Genomic DNA, 21,945 nt, shown 5'->3' on the forward strand with positions numbered 1-21,945 from the left:
TGGACATCTAGCTCTAGCTAAGGTTCTAGCTTACATACAAGAACAATGCTCAACATTAGTCAATAGAAGTGTAGTTTCAAGAGCAGATGATACAGATAGCTGGTAGAATCAACTTTATTTACAGAATGTTACTGGGAAAGTGTCAAGTTAAAAAAGTATGAAAACAATCTTACAAGGACAAGCTGGTGATTGCATGTTTTACAGAGATTGTTTTATGAAAAAATACTAGGAAGTACAGGTGACCCCCAACAGATTCCACATTAGAGGCTGCAGCTTGCTATTTCTGTACAACATGGTCTCTGCTAGACTGAACCAAACCCACCACAGCATGCTGGCAATTGTTATAATACAGTCAAGTGATTTTTTTTTCCTGCTGCTGGTTTTGCATTCAGTGAGACTTAAGAAAGAGCAAGTCTGTGACAATTCTGGTTTTGCTTTCAACTTTTTAAAAAGAGCACAATGGCCGAAGTTCAATAGAAGACATGAAAGCAGTACTAGACTTAACACAAGTGAGAAAGTGAAGTGAGGAACCATGCAGTAGAAGGATGAAGAGAACATTTAACTGCTCAGGAAAGTGGAACAGGCTTAAAAGGAACATAGTATTTTTAAAACCAAATATACACAGTAAGATCACAAAACTACCCCCTCCTCCCCCTTTCAAGCCGCAGAACAAGACTCCAAAAGGCAAGTTTCACAGTATTTGCATCAGTAGATGCACACTAGACTTGGGACAGTTCTTGGATCTCCCCTCTCTACACATGGAAGGGAGGGCAGTATAGAACATACCACAGCTATGACAGGAGTTGAAGGGTGAGGATTCAAAGGCTCCATTTTGATGACCTTTACTAACTTGTCTGAAGGATTAAAACAAGGAAAATACTGCAGCTAAACAATGACCAACACCAGCCCTCTTGAAAGACCTATGCCCTGTAGGTACCTACAGTCTCTTTGCTTATGGCAGACATGAAGAGCTGGCTTTATCAGTACTGTACCAGGTCCCTTCCTCAAGGCCGTTTGAAGACTAAACAGTTCTCTCATGTGATGGCAAGAGTCATACACGCAAGGAATCAGACCTCTGTTACACAGACAGCAAGATGTGGGCTTTTTACTTGGACACTAGCTACACTGAGTGCACAGTACATGACAAAAGGATGTGTTTGAGGGAGACCTAGAGGAGATGAGCAGCAAGAAAAGGCAAAGCAACTTTATCCTGTTCACTCACACTTAGGATATGCAACTTTAATCTTAAAGAAAGTCCCACATGTACAATGGAGAAAGATCCAAACCATAGGCACAACTAAAGCTCAACTGTTATCAGCTACTCTTATGTACAGCTGTATAGATTCAAAAAAGCTATTCTATGTGTATATATACAAAAGATTGTTTATACATAAGTCTGTACACAAGGGTCTATACATTTAGTTTTCTGCAGGAGGAATCCATAGCTGCTACCTCTACACTAGAGAATATCAGCACTTCATTCACATATCTTACAAAAACAAAAAATAGACACTTCCAGAATTAAACTGGCTTTGTCTTGCATCTAAATTTCTTCAGGCTTCACTATTCAAGCCATAATGGATCCTTTAGTCTTGATGCAGACATGAGACCAGGACAGGTGCCATGTGCTTTAGTCTCTCAAAAAGAAATTTTGCACAGAGTGCTAAAAATAAAAGCCCCAAAAAACAAAGAGGTGAAGTCCTGACTATGGACATTTTTATCCAGTCTAAAGAATCACAAGTGTCCCACCCAGTGGTCACTTCACTGCCGATATTCCAGTTCATCTACACTGATGACTTTGGATGGCATAGAAGGGAGAGGCTGCTGCAAGACATCCGAACCAAACCATTTTGCAAGGCCAATAGGAGAGCCACTTCTCTGGCTGGGGCGATGGTCAAGCTGTGTGTGCCCGTGAGATAATCCAGTCCGAGATGGCACATTCTGAGGGGTTGTTTGCACACCAGCAGGTGATCCCTGTGCTCCAGTGCCTGTGGAACGTAAAGCTATTTGAGGTGGAGTAATGAGTTCACCCAATGCCAAGACTTGCCCTAGAGCAGCTATCTGCTAATGCATATTAGCAATCAGCATGTAAGCTAGGACTTTTACTAATTCTATTAGACCTGGGAAATCCAGACCCAAAGTCTTTATTCTCATCAGTGCTCCCATAAACTGCCTGACACTGCCAGTTCTGGGCACAGTATCATGTAGATTAACTGGAAAACCAGTATCAAAGAACATCTTACTTGAGGTAGGTGGGTGATCTTTCTCACCCAGCAAGGAAGGAAAGGCTGCACACGTGCTGCAAAACGCAGATCCATCAATAGCAACACATCTTGAAACTGAATGCTTCAGTTGGACTTCCTTCTGGCATGAGAACCTGCAGTGGCCAAAACTACTCTGGCAATTTAGATATTCATTATCACTATTCTTGTGTAGGTATCAAAGTAGCCTCCTATTAGTCCAGCATACTGAGACAGGCCAGCAAGTATACTAACTGGAACAGGCTTTTTAGCATTTTAAAAGAGTTACTCCTGTTTTGTTTTAGCTTACCTGATCTTTGTAGCTGCTGTTGCATCATCGCTAGCTGCAAAGGTGTCCCAGAGCGTGGATTTAAGATGTGATGGCTGGCTGTTGGTAATGGATAAAAAGGTTGGCCAAGGATTGGAGGAGATATTCCCTGCAAGTGAGATAGGTCCACTCCAGGAGGAAGCATACCTATTGTACAACAGTGAGGAAACTTCTTACTTAAGAGGCATACGGACCTTAAAGCAGACCATTTATGTGTTTAGATGGGCTAGAATTTATTACTTGTTTAAGAGTTCTGATGTAATAGATATTTATTACTGGCCACGTTTGTTTGTGCTGTTCCTAACAGAACTTGAGCCCAGTCAGGAATATACATGTATACTAAAAAGAAATAATGAATTACCTGCTTGCAGTATGGGCAGATGTTGTGGATGAACCCCCTGCGCCAGCATTCTCTGGACCAATCCTGGATGCAGTTGATGAGCAGGTCGCACAATTGGAACATGGGGAACAAGGGGTACTTGATGAACAGGACGGAGGAAAGGGCCTCCTGGTACTGGGGAGGCCATTGTAGGAGTCTTTCTGCCAGTTGATTTAGGCCTGTAGTCTTGCTCTTTGGTGCAACGATTTGCTTGAGTAAGAGGTGTGGAACATGCAGAGCGTTGCAGTGCAGGTAGTTTGGTACCTAAGGTGGGCAAAGTTTCTTGATCTGCATTCTCCACAGAACTAGACAGTAGGTTATCCGTAGCTAGAATTGAATACAACTATTATAGTCCACAGCTAGAGATTGTATCTAATGAAAACTAAAGCTAATACCTGCATTTGTTTGCTAGACTCCAGGACTAGCTAAACTTATACACATTTCCATTTTCAACAGGAAACGTCTGTCTCCTGGAATGTTTTGGCCAAATTGTGTCAAAACAATAGAGAAGGAAAAAAATCTCACAGAAACCCTTTGATTGTAAGCTTAAGTTATGACAGAGTTAGCAACAATTCCACCTTTATTTCTTACTTCCCTCACACTTTGAGATTTTTGAACCAGCAGCATGGATGAGTCAGTCTCAAAGCAGACAGGAGGCACAAGGGATCCTCCCCAAATGAGGCTATAACCTGGGGGTGGAGTTGTGCCAGGCATCCAGCCCTAAGCAGTTTTTCAGTGTAGAAGTGTCTGGGGGTTAGCAGCAGCCTTCTATGTCTGACGTTTGCTTAGTAATATTTCATACACTGAAGCACCTCAAGAATCTACTTCCAGATTATCTAGATCACTTAAGCCTAAAATATCTTAGAACTATCTGCTTCAAGTTGAGGTAGCAGTAATAGCTAGAATGCTAAAAGAAAAAAGTTACTATGATAAGAACTGCAAGCTTCTTCTCTGTTGCTGGTAGTACTAAAGTACAATGTCATGGCAATTGGGAACCTTAGTCCCACTGGGTCAGGCAATTGGTATTGAGCATTTCCTTTTTATAGCCACTTACATCAGTTAGGGTGACAAAATGCTTCCTTAATCTGCTACATTTAGAAGAGGTTAATTGGTCTCAGCTTTGATTGTTCAGTTAAGATGTCTCAAGAGGGCTATGAGTTGCTTGTATTCAATTACTGGTATAGAGAGAGATGGAAGTATTATTGTTAATATGCTTGTTCATCAAGACCAGTTGCAAAAAAAACCAAAACAGTTCTGGCCCAGGTCTTAGTGTTACTATTGCTCATAAGTGAGGAAAAATGAAAAAATGGATCTAAACCCAACACTGCTGGAAGATTGCCCTGTGGAGCACATCTCCTTCATAGCTCTAACCCTTGTTATAGGCCCGTTCCTACTCCACAAATCAAAAGCATCTTAAATTAGTGCAGGCATGTGTTGAAGCTCTTGAATTCTATTCCAAATCTCATGCATGTTATTTTAAAGCCATTACAATACCTTCATTTGGCCTCTGATTTTCATCTTTGCCATCACTGACTTTCAGTTTTCCAGAAACTGGCTCCTCTTTGCTCTTCTCCTTGCTCTCATACATCTTGCGAATCACTGAGGTAGGTGTAAAGGAAGGAGACAGCTGCAGAAAGAGTTAAGAAGCCATGTCTTATTCAGTGCTGATTACTGAAGCCCCACTTTTAGTTATGGGACACCAATTCTAGCATCTTTTCCATTTAAACCTCTTTTGAATTGGCTACTTTGTGCATCCATAAGTTCACCTTATTTCATAGCTTTATTCCATCATTTAAGTAATTCTCTCCATCTAATTTTTGCCAAAGTCTAATGCCTTATTCATATGAACTCAGTGATGACAGATCTATAGAAGACTACCACCCAATTTGCATTGTTTCCCCACCAGTGCTACCTAATTTTAATGGAAGCTGCTCATTTGTTAGGCAATCAGATGCAAGTATTTAGTTTGTATATGTTGGCCATAAGTTGTAAGCACTTGACCAAATAATTGGGAAACTTAGATCAAAGCAACATGCCACTACATACCACTGAAAACACTGAGGAAACATTTTGTTTTTGAGGCGTTTTTTTTAAAGCAATCCTGAAGCTCCTGGGTAATATTTCAGCCTACATTTAGTTGAGTCATTTCAAACCTGTACTGAAGACCAGTGTTCTCTACTGTACGCACTCCAGCTTTCAGCTCATCTTTTGAAGGCTTTGGTACCAAAATATGGGAGCCTAATTTTCCCAGTTTCCTTCCTCTGGTTTCAGAGGACTGGATCAAGGTAACATTAGTGAGGCTTCTACAGTTCTAGATAACTGACTAGTCAGAAGAAATTATTTTCCAAAGTGAAGACATAGTTAAATATCAAGTGCCATTCATGTATCGCATGGCCACTAAGATAATAAGAATATTCAGCTTCTCCTTATATCCTACTGATCATGGTTGCTACAATTAGTTACTGCAGACACCTTTACAGCTTTTCCTACAACCATTACACACTAGGTACTGACCATGCTGGTAATGGATGCTGTAGGGGCTGGAGAAGACGCATTCCCTCTATGTCCTGGTGCCGGTGATTTAGTCACGCGCTGCTGCCTGTTAAAGAGAAGACAGGAAGTTTAGAGGTAGTTCTACTCTTGGCACAGAATGAAAGGCGGAATTGCCTAGAACTAATACAAGCTTAAATGAGTCACTAGTATGAGTATCTTGTGAAAGGTAATACTCGATCAGTTGACAAGGTGTCCCTTACATGTTGCAGATACTCACCTGTTTCTGTAGCCATCTCTGCTTTTGTCCATCTGTGGTTTACCAAAGCCATGCTGATAGAAGTTTGCGGCCTGTATGGCTAAGTCATGTGGTAATGCTAGTCCCTCTAAAGCAGCTTGCTGTATTTCCAAGGGACTCATCTGAAAGGGAGATGTATTGAAAAAAGCTTTTAAAGGTTTACCATTATGCCTTCACAAAACATCTTCCCCCAACAGCCCTGTTTTACTGACAGAGGATAGATGTTTCAAAAGGTCTTAAGGTACTCTACGATGGGTCTAATGGCAATGAGGTTTTGAGATAGTATTAAGTTCGACTGCACCCACATGCTTGGGGTTCACTAGAACAAACAAACGTAACAAATATCTGCATATTGCAGAAACAAGATTGTTTGAGACTTCAAAATACAAGAAAAACAGATGAATACACATTAAGCAAGAAGCATTTAAATCTAACCTGGGCAGCAACTGGGCTCATGGGCTTCCTTACACCTGGAAATGGATCACCAAGCAATTGCTGAGAACCTTGTCCAAAACCTAATGAAAAAGCATTGTTACATTCAAAAGGACTAACAGATTCTCCCCCCTTGTCCCTCACACACGTAGTATTGATATATCTGCAAGTTAACCATTTTTACATTAATGACTCCTTGCGAAGATCCCCAGCCTAACACTTAACAGGGAAGAGAGCTATGTCTCTTCCCTGTCACTAGGGAGAGCCCAGAGGGTAGTAGCAGCCTTTTGTGATACAAGTAGCCAAGTTGTCTCTTCTTGAGGATTAACCCCAGCAGGTAGCTAAACACCAGCTACTTGTTCCAAGTCCCCCACAGGGCAGAGAAGAATAAAAGCGAGAAAATTTGAGTCAAGATAAAAACTGTTTAGTAAGTAAAAGTAGAAGAGAAAGAACAAAAACAATGGAAAGGCAGTCATCTACCTCTTACAGGTTGACCAATACCCAGCCAGTTCCCAGGCAAAAGACAGCTATCCTTCCTAAACTCACTCTCTCCCTTTTTATTGCTGAATAAAACTTTATATGCCACAAAGCATCTCTGGTTACTTCTGGTCATCTGCATGGTTGCCTCCCCACCCATTCTCTTGGGCACACACATCTCCCATCCAATCACTGGGGTTGCAAAGTGAGAACAGACAAGGCCTTGACACCTAACACTGTTCAGCAATAGCTAAAATAATGCATATCAGCACTGGTTTGATCACCAATCTAGAACACAACACCATACTGGCTGCTACAAAAAAAATTAACTCCAACTCAGACTGACCTGCTACATCCTTAAGATTGGTTTCTTACACAGTAAGAGAACACGTTACTTCACACCAGAATTTACTGAGGTCTAGCTGAGAGACTTCTACATTTTTTGGAGATAAGTTTAACATAAGAGAAAATTAAGATGTTGTATTGTACGTACACTCAAGAGGCAGACACTGAGCTAGCTGCCCAACAACTACCAGTAAGTTTATTGTTCTGTGAAGCAGTATTTAAAGCAAACTTAAGTCTTTAAAAGAATATAACAGCTTTTGTAACAAGTCTCACCAATGGGTGAAGAAGATATTCTGTGACGCAGGTAATCTGCTGAAGCAGCTCGAGTTGGAAACACTGGTGGAATAGGAGGAGAAGGTGCTCTTTGTCCCAGTAAAGAGGCTCCAGGTTCCAATCCACTTATCAGGCCACTTAAGACATTTGATGAAGCTGGTCTGGTAATAGGTGGGCCGAGAAGCTCCTAAGAAAATGTAATGCAAGTGTTCAGAATATGACCCAATTACAAAAAAGTTATTTTACTAGACTACATGCTATGCTATTAATAGCAACTTCGAGACAGACAAGGTCTTGACAAGGTCTACACAACTAGACAAATTCTGGATTCCCCTTGGAATTAGGCATTAACCAAGGTTTTAGTTTTCTGGTTGTAGTTGTGATGCTGTTTCCCACAAGACTGAAATTCCGTCAGTTTAGCTTTGTGAGTAGGTCTCTCCTCTCACAGGGAGAGAAGTCTGACTACTGATATTATAACTGCCTTCAATATCTCAAACTATCTTTTTATTAGGGAAAACTATTTAAAAGCATATCAATGAGAAATACCTGTAGAATATTTTTTGACAGAGGCTGGCCTGGCATCTCTGGAGGTGACATTAAGTGGCTGTCAAGGCTCTGCTAAGGAAGTGAAAATATTATAAGCTATAAATATGACAAGTATCATACAAATCAAGAGACAAGTCACATTTTATCTGCCAAATTAAATCCCAGCAAAGTTAAGGGCTGAGCTGTCTTCACTGATCTTCCCTAGTCAAGACAAAGCTGAGTGCTAGACTGCACGTAAGTAGTTCAACATGCATTGTTCAAATTTTGTTTGAGAAATATGTGTTCTTTGCTATCTCTCAGTAAAGGTGGATGAAGCTAACAATTGGATATAGTTTAACAGAAAAAATGCTTTATACTTTGGAGTTATATGTTAGAAAAAAAGTATTTTATAGTGCCAGAAGAAGTTATTAATAGCTTCTGGGTCAAGCTGTTTAGGCAGCTAGTGGCAAGATGAATTTCATGCTGCAATCTCACAATCTAAAGCTTAGCATCATCTGTTTAATATTATTCTTCCAATTAACAATCTCAGTATTCAGTTTAATTTTTATTCTTAAACATTTTAGAACCCAGTTTAGAGTATTAGTTTGTACAGACAAAAGAAGTTTGTACCTTTTAAAACAAAAGCCACTAAAGCAAGACATCTGAGCTTCAGGTAAGTGTAAGTTATACCTATACTAAACTACTTCAACAGACACTCCTTTTAATTCCAGCATAGAAGCAACCAGCACTAGCAAGTCTTCCATAAAGACTCCTATAAAGACCAGACTGATGTCTATTATGTGTAGACAGCACCTCTTCTACAGAGGTTTGTTTTTATTAAAAAAGGCTCAGGCAGTATGAGTTCAAGCGTAGGCGATTTTGGACACTAATCAAAGAGCCCTCTACAGCAGGGAATCTTTTCATTATACAGGATCTTTTAAGTGGGGGACAAGCATTTATAGTCTTCAAATATTAAGCAACTAGATATTCACATTGGTCCACTTTAAAGAATCCTCAAGAACCCAATTATTAGACTTCTCGCATAGGATGAGTTGTGGGGGTTTCAGAAACTTAATATTCCATGTTAGTATTCCACGTTAACATGGAATAAACCCCATGAACCCTGAAGTGAAGAAAACTTATTTCCTTTGGCTGGGGAAAGTGACCAAAGCACTTCTGTTTTGTCATTGCTTTTCTAAGCTCTAAGGAACCTGCTTTGGCAGGGGGGTTGGACCCGATGATCATATGAGGTACCTTCCAACCCCTTCAATTCTGTGATTGCTTTCTTCTCCCTCCAAGCAGCAACATTCTAAATGAAAGTTAGTACTTAAAATCATGCCACTGGATCCAATCAAGCCCGACACATTATCAGAAGCATCATGTAAGGGGTTTTCACTTTGTGTCCTGTATCTTAGCGCAGATCCATTTACAGTTCAGAGCCAGCTGTTACTTACATTGACTTTGGGCTGTGAAGGTAGAGTCCCACTTGCCTTCATGCTGCTGACTAGTTTGTTAAAGGCAGTCATATCACCATCTTTTTTGATCTGTCTGGAGCCAGCTATGTTCAATGGTTCCTCCACTTGCTCTGCCATAAATGGAGTAGCAATTTTTCCTTCCTGATCAACTTTCAGGCCCTTAAGCCCAGCTTCAACTTCTTCCACTGAAAGTACTACTCCTGAATGTGCTGAGAAATACAGAAGAAATACTGGTAAACCACAGCTCTGCTTAAAAAATAAGTTTTAGTTCTTGTACAGGTGCTGAGTACAAGCTGTCTGAAAACAAGGTAACAGTCAAAACCTTGTTTTCTGATATTCACACCAACTGTCAAACCATGTCTTACCACTGTTTAGACAAGCATCCTCATACTTACATTAGAAGCATTGTCATGCAAGACCACAAGAATTCATTTACATTTCAACCAATTAAGTTTTCCTTACCTTTCATATATCCTGTGAGATATATACACCATTACTACATTTGACAGCGTATTAGGATTTCATCTCCTTTTAACAGAATATATTCATCTGAAAGTGACCTAATTAAGTACAACTTCCTGAATTGATCTTATAGTTCAGAAAACCAGATGGTCTTAGAGCCACAATGTAAGTGATGTCAAGCTGCCTGAAGCCATCATAGGTACACAGAATAAATACCTGGAAAAATCTTGATGCTTTGGAAAAATCAGTTGCACACATACTTGGGTGTGCATGAAGTTTGAAGTAGACATTTTCTTCGAAGTTAGAGCCATTACAGAATGACAGCATAATTGGTACAAGTATTAATAAGCAGTACTTATCCTGTGTATGTATGCATACATACAAATTGCTATCAATGCGTGACATCAAGGTTAGACAAGTGTTATGGACCAGTTTGTTTGGCACAAGGCATGACACCTTAAGAGAAAAGAGATAGAAGCATGCTATGGGATGCTGTAGCAGATGCTGACCCAAAGAAACAAGACTTACTGGAAATTTGGTCAAGATGGTGAGAAAAAAAGAAACAATGATTCAGACATGCAGTATGGAACATGAGAAGCATAATGTTGGTGGAGAGGAATTGGCCTAGAAACTCCATAATAGTTGAGCATTTTATGGAAATATTTAACGCATAGCAGGTACTTTTAGAGAATGAATAGAAGCTTCCACGTAGTTCTTTCATCCTTGTTTTGTGAGGATCAAAATTTAGGAAGTTTTTAGTAGGAAAGTCAGACCAAGCAGAACATAGAAAAGACTTGTAGCTTGATTTAAGTCAAATTAAGAAAAGCTTTTCCATGTATTAAAACAATTCCTACTCCCAAAACGGATGCTTGGGTGTATTTGCAGTTCTTGGATGATTTTATACCCTGTCAGTCCACACAAATCATGGAATAACATTACATTTTGTTCAGTCCATTTCACATGGCAATACATGCTGCTTGCCAAAAAAGAGACTAACATGGAATTAGACCTTGAGATTTCAAAGAGAACACATGCTATTTACCATCCATGCATGCTACAGTCTCAAACATGCAAGTCCCTGACTTGGAGGCGCTCTTCAATAAAGTTTAAGTCAGCCCTGAACTCAATTTAGAATTCACTTTTGCTGGCAATTTGCTGTTCTAACAGAAGAAGTTCCCTGTAATTCCATGATTCTAGCCAAGTTAACATTACAGAGCCAAATCTGTTCTTGTGTTTTAGCTCTACGTTAATTTATTAGAACACTGAATCAGCAATCTTCTTGCTTTTCAAGTACTAGCAAAAGTCTTGAGAAGTTTAATTTTACAGTGCACATTTAAATACTGATACCATGAAGTGATTGTTCATCTTTTCAGATACTGATACTTAATGAATGTGATACATTATAGATGCTTGCAAGAATGACTTAAAATGCAAGTTTTTGGTTAACCAAAGTTTAGACACCAAAGTTTCAGAACTGATATTACCAGTCTCCAATAGAAAAAAAGTACATAAAGGCCAGAGACAAAGCTGGAAACCCAGCTCAAGACTTGTATTGTAACTGGCCAGTAAAATGGTTTGATAAGAGTCCTGATGTCATCCTGTGAGTAGGATGAGAAGAATCAGTGATGACAGTGACTTAACCGAGACTTGCTGAGTATTTGATCTGTAGTGTCAGTAAACGTATAGTACTTCCTACTTCTGGACTCAACAGTAGATGTTTCCAGAATACCAAGCCTCTTGGTTTGAGATACTGCACAACAAGAACTCCACAATATCTGAAGAGGCACTTACTGCTCTCTCTAAGCTTTTCCTTGTTGGCTGAAAGACTTGAGAGAAGAGGTTTTAAGTCCACTTTGGCTTTCTGTAGCATTTCTAAGATGTCCACTTTGTTTTCAGAGTGGTCTTCCAATGGAATGGGAGCAAAGTAGTTTCCAGAATTCTGGCCAGGGGAGAGAATGGCTTGCTCTAGACCTGAAACAGCAAAACCAGGAGCACTGCCACATCAGTTTACCAACCCAATGTCTCAAGATGAACATATACTGGTAACCAAGTTCAATATGTCAATGAGATGTTATGCCTTACATCCCCTGCCCGAGATCAGCTGGAGAGCCATCATGAGCATGACAAGAATATTTACAAAAAAGTAACTCAGCTGCTTACTCTAAGAGCTTCCAAAAGAATATCAAGTGCTTGAACTGTGGGAGAATTTACTATCCTAAAGCTCTGTCATATTATTAAAGAAGTAGAAAGGAAGATGGAAGAAGAATATCTGACCTTGCATTGTCCTACAGTCTTACCTGCCAACCTCTCCAGTTCCTCATGTGGTGTAGATCTCAAGCTGCTTGACCGACTTCCAGAACGACTAGGATTAGAAAACCACCTGCTGAACCTGCTGGCAGACACTGAACCTTCCCCCAGCACATCTTCTATCATCTAGATTGGGGAAAAATAACAGAAGCAAGATAAGATCTTTGAGAAGCTTTACTGTGAAACCAAGATATTATTGCTATAGACAACTAGATTGTGCTCTTGCAGTTTATAAGCTTTGACCTGCTTTTTCCTTCCCAAATATAGTAACACTTGTGTAATTAGCGCTGGTAAAACCCATAATATATCTTTTATAGTTTTAATCTGAAAAAATCTTTGGTATAACTGAAACAGCAGAGCATCCAACAGCTACAACTATGGCATTTTAAAGTGGATGCGTGAGAAAAGCAGGAGGAGCATCTGCCACAAGTAATAGAACAAATAACAGCCTAGTAATTCTGAAAGTCAAATGACTAGATAAGGACCAGTCTTGGTCTCTATCACTATACACAAGCTAGAGTCTTAATTAGCTGAGCTTTCTGCAACCATGACTGAATTCAGTTCCAGCACAAAGAACAGTGCCTTAAATGCAGTGCAGACACTTCTCCCCAGCTTGGGAGTATCCCCCAAGGGGTGAGGTGGAAGGCTAGCAGCTAAGAGCTACCTGCTTGCACTTCACATGCTGAACCACTCTGACTAAAGGGGTTGCATTCTTCAAGTCAAAGAACCCTGCACCACCAGCTTAATGGCAGCCAGCACCTCCTCCCTTCAGGCTGACTCAAGTTCACTCAACAGTACTCAATTGAGCTGGTCTGTCAGAAGTCACTACCACACATAGTGACTGCAAGTGCTTTAAGAGCAGTGCATTCTAAGATTTAACTTAAAGTAGAACTTGGCTTACCTCACAAGAGACTCCAGTTAAAAGTGGGCCCAAGTGCAATTTTACCATACAGTATGTTTACTGTAAGCTATACACAGGAGTAACAGTTTTTCTCTTCCAATCTGCTTTCTCTGATAAATGGTGTTGAGCACCACTTGTTTAACAGCAAAAAAAAAAAAGATAGTATTGACCCACTTCATTTTGATGAAAGAAAATCTGTCTAAGATGCTTATTTTGGATCTTTATTTCTCCTTTCTTTTGGTTACCACTAATCAGCTTGTTTGCCTCACACATTTCCTTTGGAGATGGAGCTAGTCTCAGAGATAACATTTGGAAGTTGTTTGGAAGTAACACCCTAATGGTTCAGAACTAAATTTTTGGAAATTGATTTTAGACTTCCACACTGCCTTAAGTAACTTTCAAAGCAAGAAGTTTTAGCTACCACTGAATACAGCAGAAGTCAGAACTGTTTCTCACAAGTACATCCACTTAAAAGAAAAAACTCACCGAAGCCAGGCCAGGAACACTTTTATCCAAGTTAAAAAACTCATTGAAGTCAAACTCTCCTGGAGCTGGTTCTTGTAAGACAGCTTCCCTAGGAACTTCTTGATCTGCTGGAGTTTCATTGGCAATGACAGTTTGCACTTCATCTTCTTCTGCCACTCCACCATTGCATTCAATCCCTTAAAAAGAAAAATCAAATAATTGCTGAGTCACTGAACTTACCTATTTCCTGTAGGAGAAGTGCCTAGCAGGCAATATGTTTGCCTAGCAATTACAAGCATAAGACTAAAGTAGTTTAGCCACCTATGGGATACTTCCTCAGCAGTTCTGTACCAGTTGGGTCACCTAATCTTGAGAAATATGACAGAGAGCTATGAGGTTTCTTCCTGATGAGAAGAATGTGCTGATGTCTTTGCCCTAGTAATCAATGACAAGACGCATGGAATAGCACAAAGCTGAGGTTCAGATTGGACATTAGAGAAGAGCTTCACCACAAGAGTGGTGAAACATTGAAACAAGCTTCCTACAGAGGTGGTTGATGCCCTGTACCTGTCAGTGTTTGAGGCGTTTCAATAATGCTCATTAACATGCTTCACTTTTGGTTAGCCCTGAAGTTGTGAGGCAGTTGGACTAGATGATTTTTGAAGGTCCCTTCTAATTGAAGAATTCTGTAAAACACTGGCTGCAGTCTACTACAACAGTAACTACAATCCACTGGATTTCAGGTCAGGTACAGAGCTTCTAGTCTGTAACTAAGACTACCTACTCCAAAACATGGAAGTGAGAATTACAATTGAACCAGTAATTAACCATCCTGAGCAACCAAGGAAGATACATAGATTAGACATCAGACCTTATGTCACATCAAGCAGGCAAGCAGATACAGCTGTCATATATATAGCATGTTAATAGCCACAGATGTTTCTTGATGAATCCTTGGCAGCTCCTACTTTCTTCCTTGAAACCCCAGAAACCAGACTCCCTGGAAGCTGGTACTTGACAAGAGCTGTCTTAATATTGTCAAGATATGACCAGTATTACTCCTACTCCACCAGCAGGAGCAGAGCACATACAAAGGTTTACCAAGCTCACACAGGTGCTGCAAGAGAGCTGTAACATGTCTACAAACAAACCTAGTGTGGAACTGTGTATTCACTTAAGTAAAATGTAGTACAATTTAAATCCAAACAGTTTATTTTGCCCACCTGTGGAATTTCTAGCATTAAGAAACCATCTCTTTAGTCTTTAGCAGCCAACCAAATACAGAAGTGGACAAAACATTATTAGTAGCCTATGAATTCCTGGTATGACTCAATACCCATACAGTGTTTTTCTCCCCCAGCTTTTCAGCTCTGCCTTTCAGATGGCAAATACCTGTAAGTGATACAATATTATTTCCCAACAAAAAGATCACTCAAGCCTCGTCTTTTGCTTCAGGATGATCAAAAGCAATGTGAGTTTAAGACAGAAGTTGAATCACCTCTATATCCAGCAATACACAATACTACCAGAGAAGCAAAGCTTCTGTTAAGTTTGCCATTACCTTCTTTTAGTGAGGCTGTGCGTCGTCTCGTACGTTTTCTCCCTTTGTGATCTTCCTCCAAAATTTTATCATCAAAGCCTGTGAGCTCAATGGTTTCAGACTGACTTGTAGGACCAGCAGAGAACCACTCAGGTTCCTCTTCAGTATAAGAGTCATTCCGTCTCCGCTCCCCAAAGACACGTTTGCTGTCACCAAATTCCCTCTGAAGTAGAATATTAAAAATATTAACCATTGAATACAGTTTCAAAGCATTCTTCCCTGACCTCCAAAGCAAACACCACCTTGCATACCTTAAAAGAGCATGTATTCAGCATGCTCCGGAAGTATTTCAATTTTAAACTTTGTGTTATGAAGTGGGAATTCAACTGAAGGTTTAATTTGTTTTCATAAGAAGAATGGCTTAAATCATGAAAAGCTTCTATCTGCTGAAGCTAAGGACAGTGCTTGCTGACAACAGCTAGGTCAAGAACCATGAATTATTAGACTACACAGTATCTAATAAATCTAGCATGAGGTTTGCAGAATACACAGAATTGGATGTACCACAGTTAATCTGTCAGAAGGATTGAGAACAGTTTTTGAAGCTCTCAGTACTCAGCCTTTGGACCATAACAATGCCGCTAAGAAGAAATAGCCTATTTGTGGGGAACACTTTACTGTAATGTAGTTAATCTGCCTCTGCTTTTATTGCTGAGTGTCCAAAAACTAATTTAATAGGTAATCAGGAAAAGAAAGAACAAACCCTGAAGCGTTTATCTTTGTAGTCCCTGTCACGATCTCTGTCTCTTGCATCTCTAGAATCACGTATGTCTTTATCACCACCCCGGTGGTCTTTATCAAAGTTGCGAGAAGAGATAATTCTTCCACTGCCAATCCTCCGGCCACCAATAACACGGACACCATCATTTTCTTTTTCTAATGGGCTGCCTGATCGACGTGAGCTAACAGCTGCAGTTACATGACAGCCACCTCCAAAGCTTCGTCTTTGTGGACTTAAGACTACATCCAAGTCATCTTCTTTCACTCGCTCTCTTGGATCTACAAATCAAAGATCACATAAAGACCATGTATTTGGTAAACAAAAGCTAGTTATCAGTAGAATAGCCTTCCATCCCACAATCTTGCTGCCAACCCAGAGGTTTTTGAAGAAAAATACACATGATTTACTTCAGTGAGGCTAATTAAGCCAGACACCACAGAAAAAATGAAAGTTACAGTTGGATACTAAAGAACCATTGCTCTGTCACCTATGAAGTATATGCTTGTTCCCACCTAGACCTCCTAAGTACTTAATATTGAAGCACAGGGAAGTAACCCCCCTGCAATTGCACAACTATGTGTAGTTAGTATTATATAACAAGAATAGTATGATAAAACAACTGGCTGCTATGTTTCTTATCTTAGATAGGTTACCAGAATACTGAGAACAAGGTTATACTAAGAACCACCAAGATTTCCTTGATCCTTATTTTATGTAATTAATTTTCAGAGACTGTTTTGTCTTATTTATGTTACCCCCAAGGAAAAGTTTTGTCAAGAGCTTACATTCAATTTGGAGTCCTGTGCTGTAAGAATGCACTTACCTACTATCCTACGCATAAGAGAAGTCCGATCTGAATCCAAATCTTTTTTAAAGCTTTCCACTGGTGAAGTTCTTCCTGAAGTTGGATATAAAGATGCATGCCACTTCTCTGGATCCCAGACACCATCACTACAAAAATAAAGTTACAAGATTGTCTACTACTTGTAGTGTAAGAAATACATCTTATTACTACTGCTGCTGAAAACCAGAATTTGCTCACTAGTGATCAGTACAAATGAGATGCATCTCCCATATCCAGCTTCTAAGTCTGACTTATTATACTTTATGACCTCATATATGGTATTCTGGATCATTTTTGGAAGCATAAGGAAGTATATAGTATATATTGGATTGTAGAAGGGACAACATATGTTGTCCCACTAGGTATCAGTGAAGTTTGCCTGGTACACTGATAAAAATAACTCAAGTAGATCAAATGTCTCTGTTCTTAGGCATTCTGAAGGTTCTCCTACTTGTACAATAAAACCTGATATTATAGATCCTGCTGTTTAGCAAACTTACTTATAATCACAAGCCTAGAACATTCTCATTTTAATTTTTAGATGAGGTGAACAGTCAACATGGAAGAGTAATCCATCAAGCAAACCAGCTTGTTAAAACAAGCCTGTTAGTGCTACGCATCCATCTATATTCTTAGTAGCATTTTATTAAAACTGAGGACAGCACTAGAACCATGCTGAAGCATGGATTTTGCATGCTTGCAAGACTTGTATTGTGTGAAGTTATTTTCTGCTGGATCTTGTTAGAATTTTTTCAAAGCACAACACTCCCTGAAGCATTCATTTTTTCTTTACTAGGTCAGTACTTCTGAAAATACTTTAGTATACTTGCATTGAAATCAGTAACTTCTCAGCTAAAACTTCTGTTTTAAAATAGATGCCTATAGTTTTTTGTATAATCAAGAAAATACCTGTCATATTTTTCAGATAGACAAGAAGGTCTTTGTTTAGAGTAGGGACGCTCTTTAATATCCAGCAGTTCCTCCTAGAAAAAGAAAGAAGTTAGCTTCAATGCTCACCTGGACAAAATTCAAGTGACCCAAAAATATCTGTTCCAGACTGCCTGTTCAATCTAGTTTGACAACCCCAGATTCTCAACATGTTGTTTTTATTTCCTGTTAAATACTACAGTGAAAAGTTGACATTAGACAGTTTATTTTGCCACTAAGCAAACCATCTCAGGTGATATAGTAACCCTTTAATCAGAACTATAGATCCCACCTCCCATTACTTCTATCTACAAAACTGGAGATAACATAATGGCTGTTTGAGAATCAGGAATGAGACTAAGCTATAACACTGATATTTTATAGAACAAGTGACTGACTCATACCAACACAGAAGAAATATCTGAGTGATTCTAATGTCCAAGGAATATTTTACTGATGAAACATTAGAACAGTTAACTTAAGTATTCAATTTTTTGTGAAAGCATTTATACAAGTCAGCATAGGACTTCCAGAAACAGATCTTAAACTTAGTTCTAAGCAGTTTAGCACCAGAAAGACTCTGAAAGTTAATTTCTGAAGAAAGTCTGAAAACCAAAAATCAGTCTTAAGCAACAAGTCAGTAGAACAGTACTGTAGTGGCAGTGCCTAGCAAGTGATTCACATTTTCCTCCCATGTCTACTCCATATTAGATGAAGAACCAAGTCTGCTTTTAATCTAAGGAACATAAACTCTTAATATTCACTTATTTGAAGCATTAAGCCTTCCTAGGTGATGTTCAATCCTCATTAACAACTGAGGGGCTGCTCACATAATACATGTTTACTTCCCCATTTCCCTCTACAGTTCAACTTACAAGACAGACTTAATCGATATTGGAGCTAGTAAGTTTAAGACAGTTTAAGACAGCACTGAACACAGCAATCTTCATTCCATCTAAGATTCAGGTAGTAAAAAAAACCCAAAACATTACACAACAGCAGTTACTGAAGTAGATCTGGAAATTCCAGCCAAGCTTGCCATTTCTGACCATCACCCAATTCCAAAATATCACATATAGCCACTCTACCCAACACCAAATTGGTGCTGAATTGTTATTTTCGTTTTCTACTTTCTGCTAGCTTCCAAATCTAGTCCTTAGTTTACTACTGCACATTCCTAATTATTTAATGTAGGCTAGCAATTTACTATTTAATTAGAGTTTGCCACATTTAAAAAAGCATTATAAGTGTTATTACCAATTCTTTGACTTATAAGCTTGGTTGCAGTAAAGATGCACATTTCTAATTAAATTTACTCATCTTCCTTACATTACCTTTCTTCAATCTGCCTCACTCCTGGCTGTACTGAACTGATTCAGAGCTGTGCAGAAATTGGTGGAAAGCAGGAAGGATAAAGTGATCCTAACAGCAGATAACACATCAGCCAAACAGAAGAAGGGAATCTCTCTACTATTCTCCTGAGATTACAGTATTTGAACAAGAGCTTTCACACAACTACCTCCACAACTAAAATCAGTTCACTAGCTACATGCACTTGATACTTGAAAAATTCCAGGTGAAACTTGGTAGCTGAACAACACCTTAACATGCACACAAATTTCCTCCCTGCCTTTAGCATCAGCCAGGTCTTCAGCAAAAAAAATAAATCTATTTTTCTTAGCAAGATCAGACAGCCAGGACAGCAAATGTTTAAATAAAAAGACTGGCCTTCCTGCTCACAGCCTCCCAAAATAAACCTTGATATACAAGGAAAATCAACCTTGTAACACTATCACGTAAGTATTAACAGCACAGTCCATTACCAGACTTGGAAATTTACTATTTTGTTGGCCACGAGAGGGAGTCCAAAGACTTCCAATCAGAATTTATTGCAACTTTTCTATTGAAGTGAGGAGTGTTTGAATTGTTTCTTGGCTTTCATTTATGAGCTGTGCACCCTTGGAGCAACAGCTTCCAAAAAGCTAGAAGAAACAGCCTGGAATACATAACATTTTCTCATAAGAATAAATGAATGTTGCTGCCACAGCATGGTTTATTTTGTTTCTTCTGTTCTGCTTTTTTTTTTTTTAAAAAAAAATCTCACAGTACTACTTTTAAGGAGGTGGAAGAAAGGGGTTTTTACCTGTTAAACAGTTTTATTCAAGCAATTTACAAGGATTTGGTGTGAACCAATTGTTGTCCTACCAGTAGTAGGTTAATATAAATTGTTAAAAGAACTCAGTCCCCACTCCAAACCAGCAGTACATGTCCTGAAGCAGTGTTCCTCCCACCCTTAAATGGTATGGAACTGGATCATGTGAAAGTGGCTTATGATGTTGATTACATGATCAGGTGTATTTAAGTTGTTATGCTTAAGAAAGTCTTAATATGACTCAGATACTTTAATAGATTGTTTTCTAGTGTTTATTCATTTGCAACTCCTTGGAAACCAATAACTAAAGGAGACCTTTATTAGGGCTTTCTGACACTAATTCTCCAGCTTTTATCCTGATCATAACTACAGTTCAGTTACTGAATCCACAACTGCATCACTTCCTTTGTACACTTACCACCAGCACTAACTGAACACAGACCAAAAAGCAGTCAGAATTTGAACCTGCACTCCTCTTGAAAGGAGCTGAGCAAAATCTGTGAAGATAGATACTGATTTGTCCAACAGTGAAAGTATTAAGACACCACCTCTCCTCCGCTTCAGGGTTAACTAAAAGTTCAGAACCATACTACGCATGGCATCTTAGAAGGCTAAGATGCACACCTTTTTTAAGAGGGAGAGAATTGGAGATGCATGCTGTTCCCACGTAAGTTTTGCCTGTTCTAAAGTACTTGGCTTATTGTTGATGCCTAGTCAAAACAAGCTAGCCCTGCTATCTCAGCAGAGCAGTCACAATGATAATTTTCTTCTTAAAAAAACCAACCTACTAGGACACTAACAGTTCAGAATTCCTCAAGCAAGATAACACAATCAGCAACAGCACACTGTTTCATTCTGTTCCACACTTCAAGCCATTTGTTGTAAAGTGTCTCAATAGATTTCTACACAAAGCAATAACCACCTGTTCCCACAGCTTGCAGCAACAGGAAAGTCCACCACCATTAAAAAGTTTTCTAAAACCACGCTTCAGCAAACAAAATTTGAATCTTAAATGCCACAGTATATCAAACTTCCTCAGTGCTGAAAGGATCTTTATTTGCAAGTTACTCATGAGGGGAAAAACAGTAATTACCACAGGTGAACTACAGCACCTGTGTTAAAGTTTTTAACATTAAGAACTGGTTGGATTCATAGGTGTTTAGGCTTCCAACACTCAAATATGAACAACTTTAAGAGTATGAAAAGCATCTCAGACACATGCTAAAGCTGCTGATAAGATCTGGTGTGCTATATGTTCCAAGGAAGTGGCATCTACTTTAAGGAAACATTTTGGTCAGCTTCTTAAACGAACATTGCTGAAAGACCAACTAAGACTATGAAATGCAAGTGCTCAGGAAAGCTCGTAGGACAACATACTTCAGCTGCTATCATAACCTCCCAAGCAAATGCTCTGAGGTGCTTGGCTATTAAAATAAGGTGGTGGGAAGCAAAAGCATATCAAGGACAGGGTTGTGGGTTGTACAGCTACCCCACATTTAACAGGTTGCTCATTTTATATCATCTGGCAAATCCTAATCAGTGCAAAGGCTTCTCAGAATTCACCCTACTGCTTCCACCTCACAGGAACCTCCGCTCCCCCTTTATTTCTGAGACCAACAGCTCTATGTACATCTCTTAAAAGAAAAAGAGAAACAGCTTACTTTTGTGTAACGATGCGGGTATTTTGTCGCAGTTCTATTCAACTCCAGGAAAGCATCACCATTTTCAGCTTCCGTTGTGCCTCCTTTTTTATCCATGGCTACTTCCAAGCCTTTGACCATGGACCTAATTAAAACAAACAAACAAACCATCAGGCTGAGACACCCACTTCTAGTGGATACACTTTGCTCCCCGTTCAGGAAGATTCTAAGCACTTAAATGCACCGAATAAACACACCACCACCCCCAACCTGTAGCTGCGACCCCTACAACATTCACCGTGCTCCCGGAGCCCAGCCCAGCCCTGCCCCACGGCGTTAACGCCGCGAAGATCCCGGGGAAGCAGCGCAGCAGCACCCGGGACAGCCGAACGGCGGCCCCCCGGTGCAGGCAGCGCGGCCCAGGCCCTGTCCCGGGACAGCGGCGCGGCGGGGGCAGGTGACTCAGCGGATCCTCACCTGCCGCGTCCCGGGGCCGTCCCCCCGCTCCTCACCGCGCCGGGCCTCCCGCCGGCAGCTCCCCTCCGCTCCAGGCCTCAGCGCCGCCCGCGGCGTTTCCTGCTCCCGGCCACCGGCTCCGCTCCCCCCCTCACGCAGCCCGGCGGCGCCGTGCTCGCTCCCCACCCCCCTTCCTCCTCCTTCCTCC

At 40.0% G+C, this 21,945-nt stretch overlaps 1 protein-coding gene across 7 annotated transcripts; it reads right to left on the minus strand.

Moving 5' to 3' along the window:
• Nucleotides 1-79: 79 nt before the first annotated feature.
• Nucleotides 80-21,904, minus strand: EIF4ENIF1 (eukaryotic translation initiation factor 4E nuclear import factor 1). 7 transcript variants are annotated; one of them, XR_014318650.1, is made up of 20 exons: nucleotides 21,759-21,904; nucleotides 21,303-21,426; nucleotides 17,472-17,545; nucleotides 16,542-16,669; nucleotides 15,701-15,996; nucleotides 14,959-15,160; nucleotides 13,419-13,594; nucleotides 12,022-12,157; nucleotides 11,516-11,695; nucleotides 9,242-9,471; nucleotides 7,809-7,880; nucleotides 7,263-7,449; nucleotides 6,171-6,250; nucleotides 5,718-5,857; nucleotides 5,462-5,546; nucleotides 4,442-4,574; nucleotides 2,930-3,274; nucleotides 2,551-2,628; nucleotides 2,244-2,392; nucleotides 1,848-1,988 (listed from the first exon to the last, which is right to left on the minus strand). XR_014318650.1 is itself a non-coding variant. In XM_082773745.1 (19 exons), exons 2-19 carry the CDS (start codon nucleotides 21,420-21,422, stop codon nucleotides 1,762-1,764), a joined length of 2,973 nt encoding a protein of 990 aa, XP_082629871.1. In that variant the 5' UTR covers nucleotides 21,423-21,426; nucleotides 21,759-21,904; the 3' UTR covers nucleotides 80-1,761. The 7 variants fall into 7 exon arrangements, 5 of the variants coding, with proteins under 5 accessions (XP_082629871.1, XP_082629874.1, XP_082629872.1 ...); XR_014318651.1 differs by having other exon boundaries at nucleotides 2,551-2,715; XM_082773745.1 differs by lacking the exon at nucleotides 2,244-2,392 and having other exon boundaries at nucleotides 80-1,988; nucleotides 2,551-2,715; nucleotides 7,809-7,877.
• Between the last annotated feature and the right edge of the window lie 41 nt (nucleotides 21,905-21,945).

The sequence above is a fragment of the Aythya marila genome, assembly GCF_965140915.1.
Source record: "Aythya marila genome assembly, chromosome: 17".
In the NCBI taxonomy this organism is placed as follows: domain Eukaryota; kingdom Metazoa; phylum Chordata; class Aves; order Anseriformes; family Anatidae; genus Aythya; species Aythya marila.

Coding starts and splice junctions, on each gene's coding strand:
- EIF4ENIF1 (XM_082773744.1), bottom strand. CDS start 21,422: ATGGTCAAAGGCTTGGAAGTAGCCATGGATAAAAAAGGAGGCACAACG. Junction 7,450..7,808: donor TGTCAAAAAATATTCTACAG/GTATTTCTCATT, acceptor ACATTTTCTTAG/GAGCTTCTCGGCCCACCTAT. Junction 5,858..6,170: donor TGAGCCCAGTTGCTGCCCAG/GTTAGATTTAAA, acceptor TCTCCCTTTCAG/ATGAGTCCCTTGGAAATACA.